Genomic DNA, 12394 nt, shown 5'->3' on the forward strand with positions numbered 1-12394 from the left:
GTGTCGCTGATGGCGTAGCGGTACACTCGCCTGACGTCTGTGTGGGCATCGTGGGCTCGGTTCCCACTCGTGACGGTGTGAATGTGGGTGTGTATGGTTGTTCGTCTCTGTATGTGCCCTGCGACTGACTGGCGACCAGTTCAGGGGCGAGTCCGCCTTCCGGCCGAAGTCAGCTGGGAAAGGCTCCAGCAACCCCCCGCGACCCTCTTCAGGACCAGCGTTGTTGGAAATGGACGGATGGATAATCTCCGGGTAGTAACAGATGGTAGCTGCTATGTTTGCCTCAACCTATCTGTATTTCCTCAGCTTTGATGCGGTGCTAAATGCCCCTCCAGCGTTGCTCAGTGAACAATGGCAATGCTTCTTGAGTGTCTCAACATTAGCTCAATCCATTTCTTTTTGCTATTTCTTAAAGCTACATTTTGCCCAGGATGAATTGTTCCCCACCTTCCCGCTTCAGTTTTTCTGTCCGTCTTTCCACTGAGGAGAAAGATGATCAGGTGTGAGCAAAAAAAAAAAAAAAAAAAAAGTGGCTGTGCTGTGCTGTTACCATGGCAACGAATCCTCCGAGCCGAGCCAGTACTCTTCCACGGGCATGCATATGTGCATACTCCCTCCCCGATTCCTTCCCTACCTGCCTTCATTGACTAATGCACACCCCTTAATTAAACTGGAAAGCCTGTTCTTATTCCGAAGGCGCTTCACATCTATCATATTGCTGTTGCTTCATAACACGCTGCTGGCAGCATTTGTAAGGGGGCCCCCGAAAGATGCTCGATGTTGGGCCATGTCAGCGACACAACTGGAACGTGACATTCATGACACGTTGCTATTTGGAAATCTCCGAATGGTGCCCCCGACAAGTAGGATTGATGTATAAAGGTACAAGAAAATGAAGTGAGGGAGGGGGGAGGCCATGGGCCTTCTTGTTGGGGCTCCCCTTGGGTCTAAAAATGCCCCTTAAAAAAACAAAAAGTAGGTACATGTATGTATATACAGACACACTTTTTGTTTTCGCTTTATTGCCCCCTTCCTGATTTCAGTTTTTTTAATCAATAATATTACAGATAACTGAAGGAAAATGCTGTTTCAAAGGGCAGCTTTTATTTCTTCGTCAGAGGAAAACGATCAGACCCTATTTGTGAAAGTAATTGTTCCCTGAAGCTCATAAATCAGGCATTTACTGTAAAGGGCGATGAGTCTATCGAATGGCTGATTTGGCTTGGAAATGAGCCAGATGGCCTTTTCAAGCTATTTGCGTTGGTCGAAATGATCTGTGATTTTCAACAGGTGCTTCTCTCGTTTGTATTCAAGAAATTCAATTGTAAATAAGCTTGAGAAATGTCGAGAATTTGTGTCAGACATCATTTGATGATCAATAAACTTCGGCCAAGTGTTTCGTTGCATGCTTTTCCTTCCCACGGTCTGCGCCCCAAAACTCAGGCAGCCGCTGTACTTGCACTGGCGTTTACCAACAAAACAATCCACATCCACAGTGTCAAACCCAGTGTGGGGGATGTTGAGCAGTACAATGTAATGCACATCTTTATTTTGGTGTCTTGGACACAAAAATTCACACCCACAAGAAGAAATATCACATATGATATTCTACACATGCAGTCAAATTTGACTTCAGAAGACAATAGCAATTGGATTTTTGTTTTTTTGTGCAGCAATTTGTGTTTTGTTTGTTAATATTTGTCAACTGTGGGCATGTGAAGCCCTTTTGAGACATTTCAATGATTAAGGACGAAAGATAACTCAAATACATTTGACTTGCCCTGACTTGATTTGAAATTGAAATTTTATGGAAAATGGATTCCGTTTCCATCAAATTTTAATTTAAATTGTAGGTAAGCAAATTTCTTCCCCACGATTGTGTCTGCTGAGCATTCTTCTGAAACACCAACAACAAAGAAACCTGCTAGTATTTGTTCGACAACAATTTGCCATCATGCATCACATTTTTGAAAATGATTGTTATTTGTTTGTGTCTTTGCTGAAGCCCCCGAGGTTTGTGCTGAGTGTCTAGGACAAGCCAGGAGTCCTCCCAGACAGCAGGGGGCAGTGGCAGACATGCAGGAGCCAATCTTGGATGGCAAGATGGCAAAACAGGTGGGATTACCCTCCAAGGGGAACAAACGCAAACCTCTTCTAATCACTTAGGACATCAGTATGGAATGATACAAAAATTCCCATGAGTCTTTTTCTCATGTCAATTTTTTGTAGTTGCATTTTCTAGGAAACAAGACTTTTTCAAGCGAATGCCAACATGGAGCTACTCATTAGCTCCATTTCCTTGATTTGTGTTTTTTTTTCTGCTTGATATTTTATTTTCAACAATAATAATAATGCAATATCGAATTTAATGTTGTACCCGTGTTGTGAGACTGACAATGTCTTTTCTTCACTTTCATGTCACTAAAGGAGCAGAATTCCAAGCCTCTGGATGAACAGAGAGAAAACGATGACACATCTGAGAAGACGTCCCCGAATAAAAACCTCAAATCACCACAGAAAGGCTCCAAAAGACATAAAACGACACAGTTTAAAGTCGGGCTGCTGGATATGTCAGATTACAAAGGAGAAATCGAGGTAAGTGACAATGGAGCAAATCATGTCGATAACACATTTAGTGTTTGGCAATTCAACTGCATTTACGGAGTACTTTAAAACAACCACTGCCGGACACAAAGTGCTGTACATGGAGCAAAAATAATGAATACAACAACAGACAATAAATTAATAATAAAGACAGTAGAAAGCACAAAAACAGTCAAACTACAAATCAAATCCCATGCTGAATCAAAAGCCAAAGAATAAAAATGAGTTTGAAGACGAGTTTGAAAGACGGGCAGCGAGGTGGCTTGCCGAATGCTCAGTGGGAGCTCATTCCAAAGAGAGGGAGCGGCATCGGAAAAGACTCTTCAAAAGAACTCTGAAATGAGCCAGTGAAATGATGCCAGAAAAGGAGTCATGTGCTCCCTCTTAGAAGTAGCAGTCAAGGGGTGAGCAGCAGCATTCTGGACCAACTGGAGACGCTTCATGGAGGATCGGCTGACCCCAAAGTCAAGTGCATTCCAGTCATCCAGCCAGGGTGTGACCAAGGCAGGAATGACTGTTTCAAAGTGCTCTTCAAAATGTCTTTAGCCAGCTGCCTAAAATGAAAGAAGCACCAAATTTTCCAATTTCAAATCACTGTCCAGTTCTTTTGTCTTCTTTTCATAGCAATTCAAGAAATTTAGTGCCGTCTTCTATTTATTGCTCTGTGTGGGCAATTGATTGTTCTGTAGGAGCGGTAGCGGGCGGACGAGGGAATACAAGGGATGAGGACAAGCTGACAGCTCATCGTTTTACATTTTTCCTTAACACACGATAAAACATCTCATCTTTGCGGATCGAAAGCGTTGCCACGCATGCATCTATTGTTTTTGTGTAACTGTGCTGCTGGATTTTACTCCAGCAGCGTGTGAAATGACATTCATCACCTGCTGGGAAGGGAAGCCGAAGCCAGGCACAGCAAGCGGTTCTGTGAATACACACGCACACAAAAACATATCCACGTGAATTCTAGTTCAGACTGTTGATGAGTTGCTACAGTATGTCATGCTGCTACAAAGATAACGCCACCATTGCATTGTGGGAAAGACAAACAAGCTCATGGATTACCGATAACAGTGGCAAGACAAACCTGTACTGATTAGTCGAATATATAATGAATGTGGTCCAGTATTTTTCAAAAGCCTTGCCGTGTGCATTCATCATTTTTGCTCTTACGCGAGTAAAGCACACGCGTCAGGAATGCGACACCATGGTCATCTTTTTCTTCAGCACAGTGAAAACAATCAGAAATTGCTTTTGGGTGCTGTCAACACAGCAAGAGTAGTTTGCACCGTGCTTATGAATGCTTTTGCGTCTTGAGTGCTCTTTAATCTTTTCCAGTCCTCACAAGGGTGCGTAAAGGAGACTTAGTAGTGCAGTACCGGTACTTTAATTGTAAAAAATAAAATAAAAAAATCTATCGAGCGATGACAAAGCTCCCTTGGACGTGACATTCCTGCACTTGTTCTGAGTCATTTCAGCACACTGTGACAACCCACCTTTTACCAACGGCGCGCACAATCTCTTTGAGTGAGTGCACCTGCAATTTAGCGCCAATTATTTTGTCGTAAGTCGTTGGCTTACTTAGTAAATGCCTTGTTAAATCGGGGCCTCAATGTTTAGCTCCTTCATTAATGACCTTCCTTCCTCACCACTTGCCCGCCTCGCGCAAACCCACCCGCCGAGCTGCTCTGAATACAAAAACAATTTGCTTGGCTGACTTCAGTAATGTGGGAGGAGTTACAATGCACACGACTGTGAGAGCTGTTGCGTATCATCTGCGCTGACCGCCAGAGGCGGCGCCTAACGGCACGCCATGTCTATAGTGTTGCTCGCCGTCGTTTGAACGTTAACTCGTCATTAGTGGCTCGCTATTTCGAGTGCTAGCAGTGAAATGTGAAGAATCGCTGCCTCGCATTTACAATCTATTGGTTGCCTTGGCAACACCATGATTCCCACATACCCTCGACGGACTGAATGATTTCTTCATTGCGGTGATCCCGAACCTGTGGGCTGAGGTACACTAATGTGCTGTTGAGAGATTATTAGGTGTGCCACAGGGTTAGGTCTAGGTTGATTGGGACACCAAAGTAGATTTTTGGTTTTTGTGAAGCAAACTTGAACCTTCCGGACAAGTTTGTAAGGCATGCCCGCTGGACTACGGTGCTGCCCTTGCTCACATATTGGAGAACATCTGTTCTATTTGCGCCGACATTTGAAACATTTGTCATTGCAGAAACACTCGAAAGGACAAACGCTGATCGACATGGTGTGTGAGCACCTCAACTTGTTGGAGAAGGACTACTTTGGGTTAACCTTTGCAGACACAGACACCCAAAAGGTCAGAGAATTACTCAACATAGTATTGTCGGAGGCGATTTGAATGCATAAACATCAACAAGGCAATCAGTATTCCTCTCGCTTCTTGGCTGAGTTAACTTTTGCCACTGTGCACTCTCCATCGTTTAGGGATGAATGGAAAATGTAAATGCTTCGTCAGAATCCGGGGCCATTTCTGAAAATGTGCAGAGCTGGCGTCGAGATGAAAATGCTTCATTGAACATTTGCAAGATGCTTGTTTTCAATTTTGCGAAACAAATGGAGCCGAGCCATCCAAATATGTTTTTGCCGGGTGAACTTAGACTGACGAAACCGAGACCTACAGAAAGGAAAATCAAAAATGATTGGGCCATGTGGTCACTGCACCATACAGGAAAATGGAAGACAACACAATTCGTCCACCTTCCGCAGCTAAATAGCTTCCAGTCAACAGGGGTAATACGCAAATGTTTGCTGAGAGATGTTGTCAGACTGAACAAATAGGATGAATACCAAAGACAATTCAGACCCAAAAAACCCAAATGAAAAATGAAAATAACATGGCTGCTCGCTGTAGTGTTCATCTGCGAGATCACATGTAGGGCTCAACTTTCATGCGAGGAGCAGAGTGAATCTGTGCAGGGGCAGGTTAGACTGAGTGTTGATATTTTTGCAGAATTGTGCAAGCGGGCGCAGCATGGCGCATTAAAAAAAAAAGGTATTTCGTGCTGTTGTGGGAGTGAACACAGCCGACCACAACCACCAATCACCAAGGGACTCCTTTTATTCCTTTCAAATGTGGATTGTACTTGACATGGCGGAAAATAAACGGATTTGTTGGAGTCGAGGCCCACAACGTATTAATAAGCAGTACAGAGTTGGCCTCCTTTCATAAAATTACATAACCGTCACCGCGGCGAGCTGAGGGAGCCTTGCTGTCTGTTCATGTTGACTCAGTGGTAGGTTGGCGGTTTTGACAGACATTGGCCTCCTCAAAGGCAGGTATGCTATTGCGCAACCGGCCACGGAGGACGATCCTTCCCTTTGATGGCGGAGAAGATGACAAGACCCCAGTTCCTCTCAGATCCGCAGAACCTCCGCCATCACCGTCATCTACGCGGAGAGACATCTTGACAGCTCACTTGTTGTGACTTGTTGCACATTGCATCGCTGATGATTATATTCCACTGCTTTTCCATTTGCTAGATGAGTGTGCAGTAACATTACTTTTGGTCAGTGGGCCCCAATGAGCTCTTTCTAGCGGCTTAATCACAAATCGTGCCATGTACAATTTGCAACACGGAACACATTATTAGGCACGATCGGAGCAGCGGGCTGAAGATCACTCGTTTCGCAAAAGAAAGAAGAAACGGATGCTTTCATTAAAATCGTCTCCAGCTCAGCTGCGGAGAGACTTGCCTTCTTTCTTTAAGCACACGCAGAGGCTGTCATTAGAGCAACACACATGGCCATTAAAGTCAAACTTGTCACCGGTGTTCGCACTACATTTCCTGTCCGCCTTCTGTCTTCCAGAACTGGTTGGACCCCTCCAAGGAGATCAAGAAACAGATGCGCAGTGAGTTTCTCATCCAGGAAGTCGTCGGGATGATGCAGATTTCACTCCACAATTTGCAATCGATGAACAAAGTGATGGCAAATTCCGCATCGGAGTTAGTCTGCTTTCACGGCAGACTAAGAAGGAAATCGGAAAAATGCCGGCGTTGCTGCCATTGGACGTTTCTGGCCACTCTCATTGCGTTTGATCTCAAAGAGAGTTTGGCCGCTTGGTTCTTTTGTTTTTCGGCCACGATGGAGAAGAGCGGTGTCATGGGAGACGACGAAGTTGACGTCCTCTCGAGCCATTTGCGCCGACCCACTTCTGCCACGGTGGCTTCGTCCCCTTTATTTTCCACTTCTAAACAGGGGCTAACTCAAGAGTCGTCTTCTTTGTCACGTCGGAGTTGAATTTCGTCTTTTGTATTGGATCGAATTGGGTTACGCGGTTGGAGATGAGGTGTGAGGAGCGCGTCCATTCTGTGTTTCTTTCAGAAATGAGGAGGGCAGACCTGATGGTCCTGATTTCTCAGCTCTCGTTCTCTCTGCAGACGCGGCGTGGCACTTTGCCTTCGTTGTCAAGTTCTACCCTCCGGACCCCTCCCAACTCACGGAGGATATTACCAGGTAGTGTCTTAAGTATGGTCATTCAAGGAGAAAAGCAACCAATGCTTTGCCATTTCTATCGAGGTACCGTAGCAGTAGTTGACGTTGTTATTTCCCCACACCGTCAAAGCAAAAGCAAATCCCTCATTCCTATTTAAGGATTAGAAGCGGAACGTTACCACCAGGCCAGGATTTACTGCGCTGAATGCACGTTGGAGCTTGCCTTTCCTCCGCCTTGTTTGACTGCCAAAGCCTTCCCCTCTGCCCCCCCCCCCACCTATTTTTTTTTTCTCTCATCTGACAGATACTACCTGTGTCTGCAGCTGAGGGATGACATGCTGTCAGGTCGGCTGCCGTGCTCGTTTGTCACCCACGCCCTCCTGGGCTCCTACACGGTCCAAGCTGAGCTCGGCGACTATGATCACGACGAGCACGCGTTGGACTATGTCAGCGATTTCCGTTTCGCTCCCAATCAGACTCGGGAGCTGGAGGAGAGAGTGATGGAGCTCCATCGAAACTACAAGTACAAGACCACACACTGTTGGATAAATCTCACTTCGGTCCATCGGGCTAGAATCATTTTCAAGTGGATTTTTATTTTTATTTTTTCCTCGACGTGAGTTTCCTGTTTGGGTTAGAGCCAACAGTTTCCCCGCATTGTCTTGCCATCTTTATTTATTTAGTTATGAAATGTCACGACTATGTCGTTGTATGCCGGCACATTCCAAAACGCTGCTCTAGATTTTGGACTGAATACTAAAATGCCAAGCAGCTGTGCTCTCAATCTGCGAGATAAGCGCTTTCCAAATGAAGACTGCGAAGATCCCTATTGATGTTGGTCACAGGATTTTATTTTTTTTCCTACCCGCAGGGGTATGACTCCAGCGGAAGCCGAAATTAACTTTTTGGAGAATGCAAAGAAACTGTCCATGTACGGGGTGGACCTGCACAACGCCAAGGTTGGCCGCATGAATTTATAAAGACCGACGTTGCCAGACACTTTCCACCCATTGCCGTCTTGTTCGCCCCGCAGGATTCCGAGGGGATCGACATCATGTTGGGCGTCTGCGCCAACGGCCTCCTGGTGTACCGCGACAGGTTGAGGATCAACCGCTTCGCTTGGCCAAAGATCCTTAAGATCTCCTATAAGAGGAGCAACTTTTATATTAAGATCAGGCCCGGAGAGGTACGCAACCTCTGCAAGATGAATTAGTCGGGCTTGCAACGTCATCATAGCAGTATCGAAGAATACTGGACCAATATTGATGTATATACAGTAGCTGGAATTCGCCTCAGATGGACATTTGGGAAAATGCATTGTAAAAAATCCATGTCGCGAATTGCGCCTTTGCCTGGTCTGCATTCTGGCCTTCCCACCATGTAAAACGCTGCCACAGCTTCTCCTCCATCCTGAAAATCACAATCTTAGTTTGTATGCGCCGGGCCCAGTCGAGTGACAGCCCCAGACAGCAAGAAAGAAAGAGTCCCTTCAAGAGAGCCGCTGCAGCTGCAGCCATGAAAACATGAAAAGCTCTCTGCCGACTCCTAAACATGTGATGTTCTTCATACTTTTGTTTTGGCTGGATCTAGCAGAAGGCACTGGATTAATTGCACTGACGGGCAGCTTTTTGAACGTCACCGCAACGATTCCGACTGATTTCGGTGTCAGTGAAATTGTTCAAACGGGAGAGCTAACAAAATGTTTTTATTATTAAAAAAAAAAAAGGAAGAAGCAGCTCAAGTCCCGCTCACCCTTTTTGTTCCCTTCTGCAGTACGAGCAGTTTGAGAGCACGATTGGTTTTAAACTTCCGAATCACAGAGCCGCCAAAAGGTTGTGGAAAGTCTGCATTGAGCATCACACCTTCTTCCGGTAAGAATCCATTTGAGGCAAACAAAACATTCCATTTGTGCAGCCGTCTCCTTCGGTGTCCTTTAACTCTTAGCGGTCGACGGGCAAGGGCGGTCGTCGCTTCACAGGCCCGACAAGTTCCACCACGCAGAATTTGAGAATGAGATGACGGAAAGCTGTCTGGATCATGATGAATCTTTTACTTGCTGCTCGGTGGCTGCTCCAAACCGCAGTCGACATGAAAAGAATAAGCCGGAGGAGCCCCGGGAACGGATACAAACCTCCCGCCGTCTTTCGAAATCTTCTCGGGAAGAACGCCTTGTTGTCCTGCCGCCCTTTTGAAAGTGGATGTGCTGGAGATATCCGAATCGGGTTTCTGCTTTCACAGGTTGGTTTCTCCGGAGCCTCCCCCCAAGGGCTTCCTGGTGATGGGCTCAAAGTTTCGGTACAGTGGAAGAACGCAGGCTCAAAGCAGACAGGCCAGCGCTCTCATAGACCGACCCGCCCCTCACTTTGAGCGGTCCACTAGCAAGAGGCTCTTGCTCTCCAGAAGTTTGGATGGAGGTAAGAGGGTCATCTCATTGAGGTTCGCGTGCGAGGTTTGGGATCTCGTTGGGGTAATTCAGCTCTCCTTACCAGCAGAGTTCTCCCGGCCGGTGTCGGCCACGTGCGAGAATCATGACGGCCTCTTCCGTCGCGCCGTCATCGAGCAGCGTGCTCTCCGCAGCCCCTCTGTGGACGAGCAGGAAACTGAGCCGGAGCCCAGTTTGGAACAGGACGAGGACGATCCGGACCAGGAGGACACGGAAAGAGACGATGACCAGGACGGAAACGTCACGCCAAGCAAGAAGAAAGAAATTAGGGTGGGCCAGAATTCCTTTTGATCAATGACCACTGCATGAACGGAAAGCAGTTGAGGTCGAGTCGGCGCAAGCCAACGTCTCGCTGGCTTTGCCCGATCCGTTCCTTTGACTTCTTTCTTGACTTACATCATGATGGTGAAACGTTCAAACGCGTGACTTGTTTCTTGTTCCTGGCTTTTTCTATCGCCCACTCGCTGACCAAAAGGAGGAGGCCGGGTCACCGGTTGACAGTAAACAGGAGGTACATCACCTGTCGATTGAGTCTCTGTCTGCCTGCTTGGAACCCTTCAAACAGTTCGGCCTCTATTTACGGTTTCAAACTCATCCATTTCCTTTGAGCACTTGTCCTCAGTGGCTTGTTGGTGGCGAGAGGCCAGGTACACCCCGGAATGGTCTCAAGCCAATCACAGGGCATCTTCAGTACAAACCAAACAACCATTTTCTGTCACCTTCACACCAATGGACAATTTCAAGTCGTGAACGAACCTAACAAGAAAAGTTTGGGAAGATAGGAGGGAGCTCGAGTATCATGAGGAGGGGAAAAAAAAACCATGCACAGGGAGATCGTGCTAACTCCACATTGGAGGGCTAGTGGAAGAAGCAAATTTGAATCCGAAGTCTAAGCTCCGGCGTTGCTCCTCTCGTGCCGATATTTCGCTCTCGTTTGAGCTTTTTAGAAAGTAGCATATCGTCGCTGTCCTGTGAAAAATGCGTTTGTCATTTTTTATTTTGACGTTGATGGCGTGTCCATCAACGTAAAAAAACAAAAAAAAACAAAAACAAAATGGACGTGTGTGTTTTTCACCGTATAGCCACGATGTATTGACATGTCAGCTGGCATGGATGTTAAATGAAAACGTGACGAGGGGCTTAATTGAGCTTCCCTTTCTTTCTTTCTGTCTGTCTGTCTGTCTGTCTGTCTGCTGTTCATGCCACCTTCCCTGGCCCTGCCCTCGTGATTTCTGTCCACTCTCTGTCTACCTTACTTGTACATTGTCCCCTTCTCCAAATCAGCAGTGTCAGTTGGAGGAGGACGCCACCCCCCAGCACAAACAGGATGTACAGGTTCACTTCTTCAACTTTTCCCTTTTGGCTTTTCATGTGTGCGTGCTCCTCTCCTTCAGCCCCGTCATCCGGTTTTGCATGTGCATCCTCTTTCACGATCTGTCACGAGCTGATGATGTGAGGGAGCTACTCTAGCATCTCCCTCACTAACACCGAGACTCTTCCATCACACTTTGTGTTCGCTATTATTGGCGGGCTTGGTGGTTGTCCGAAGTTTGCCACACACTAAAATGAGCCCAACCGACCTACCTTCTGACCATATCATCAGGGGCTTCAAAGTGGTCGTCGTTTGATAAATGACTTCGACTGAATGCTAAAAAATAAAAAAAATAAAAAAGCACAGTTGTGTAAATTGTGTGATTTACAACACAAACCTCTCAACTCTATTTCTAGAGCCCTTGAAAACAACCGCCGCTGTCTACAAAGTGCTGTACATGGAGCAAATATCATATATACAACAACTAACAATAAAACAATAAATGAATAACAAAGACAAACTAAAGTCGAGTTTGAGTCATGCTAAGTCAAAAGCCAAAGAATGAAAATGAGTTTGAAGACGAGTTTGAAAGATGGGCAGCAAGGGGGCTTGCCGAATGCTCAGTGGGAGTCTGGTCCGCAGACCTGAGGCACCCAGCCTCAAAGAGGTAAGGTGGGGCCAGGCCATTTCACGATTTGAAAACATATGATAACATTTTTAAAAAAATGGTAAAATGTGAAGGGGTGCCAGAATAGGAGTGATGTGCTCCCTCTTACGAGTAGCAGTCAAGAGGCGAGCAGCAGCATTCTGGACCAACTGGAGACGCTTCATGGAGGATCGTCTGATTCCAAAGTCAAGTGCATTCCAGTCATCCAGCCGGGCTGTGACCAAGGCTTGAATGACTGTTTCAAAGTGCGCATGAGAAGGCAGAGGTTTTACTTTCGCCAGCTGCCTCAGATGAAAGAAGAACGGCAAACCGATTGGAAAGAACTGTAAAAGAACAATTGATGATGAGTGAGGCAGTGAGAAAAATGACAAAAAAAAAGCCCGGCCAAAGTAGGATCTTCTACCACAAGTTTTAATGGGTTCTTTCTCGTCCCGTGGCCTACCCCCGTAGTTGAGTGGAAATCAGTTTATGGAGGGATAATCACTGAACACACATCATGACAACGAAAACCAAATCTCGGTGGAGAGTAAGTAGCCATGGATGAAAACAAATGAAAAATGTCTTCAGCGGATTAGAGGACGGATGGATTGACGTTTGAATGATGTCAATTGAGCCATTTTATGAAGTTGGGACATCCTGGCCATTCATCAAGTGTGAAATGACACAACCACGTGAATATTTCATGCGCTGCTTATTTTGGTCAAGTTGTAATCATTTTGATGTTTGTATGTTTGTCCGCTTCAATGCCGAGCATGCGTGGAAGTGTAATTTGCCTGCTTTTCTGGGGGTCACTGTACAGGAGGACATCGTATGATCTTGTCCAACATGTGTTGTCCTATTGCAAGTATGACTTTTTGTCTGACATCCTGCATACCTAATCGCCGTGAGAAAA

At 46.1% G+C, this 12394-nt stretch overlaps 1 protein-coding gene across 6 annotated transcripts in view; it reads left to right on the top strand.

The window, feature by feature from the left end:
- LOC147201856 (uncharacterized) overlaps positions 1-12394 on the top strand; it is a 38787-nt gene that overhangs the window by 13456 nt on the left and 12937 nt on the right. For 2 of the 6 annotated variants that reach the window (XM_086117132.1, XM_086117133.1), the window contains 13 exons: positions 2006-2115; positions 2428-2595; positions 4838-4942; positions 6454-6496; positions 7026-7101; positions 7385-7603; positions 7952-8039; positions 8114-8266; positions 8854-8951; positions 9319-9494; positions 9570-9793; positions 9999-10034; positions 10808-10858. In XM_086117132.1, the coding sequence (XP_085973258.1) occupies positions 2077-2115; positions 2428-2595; positions 4838-4942; positions 6454-6496; positions 7026-7101; positions 7385-7603; positions 7952-8039; positions 8114-8266; positions 8854-8951; positions 9319-9494; positions 9570-9793; positions 9999-10034; positions 10808-10858 (1476 nt within the window). In that variant the 5' untranslated portion in view covers positions 2006-2076. The remainder of the gene's footprint in view (positions 1-2005; positions 2116-2427; positions 2596-4837; positions 4943-6453; positions 6497-7025; positions 7102-7384; positions 7604-7951; positions 8040-8113; positions 8267-8853; positions 8952-9318; positions 9495-9569; positions 9794-9998; positions 10035-10807; positions 10859-12394) is intronic. The other 4 variants (XM_086117135.1, XM_086117136.1, XM_086117137.1 and 1 more) reach the window with 4 other exon arrangements.

This window comes from Hippocampus guttulatus, chromosome 8, assembly GCF_054856545.1.
Source record: "Hippocampus guttulatus isolate MCC_2025c chromosome 8, RoL_Hgut_1.0, whole genome shotgun sequence".
Classification (NCBI taxonomy): domain Eukaryota; kingdom Metazoa; phylum Chordata; class Actinopteri; order Syngnathiformes; family Syngnathidae; genus Hippocampus; species Hippocampus guttulatus.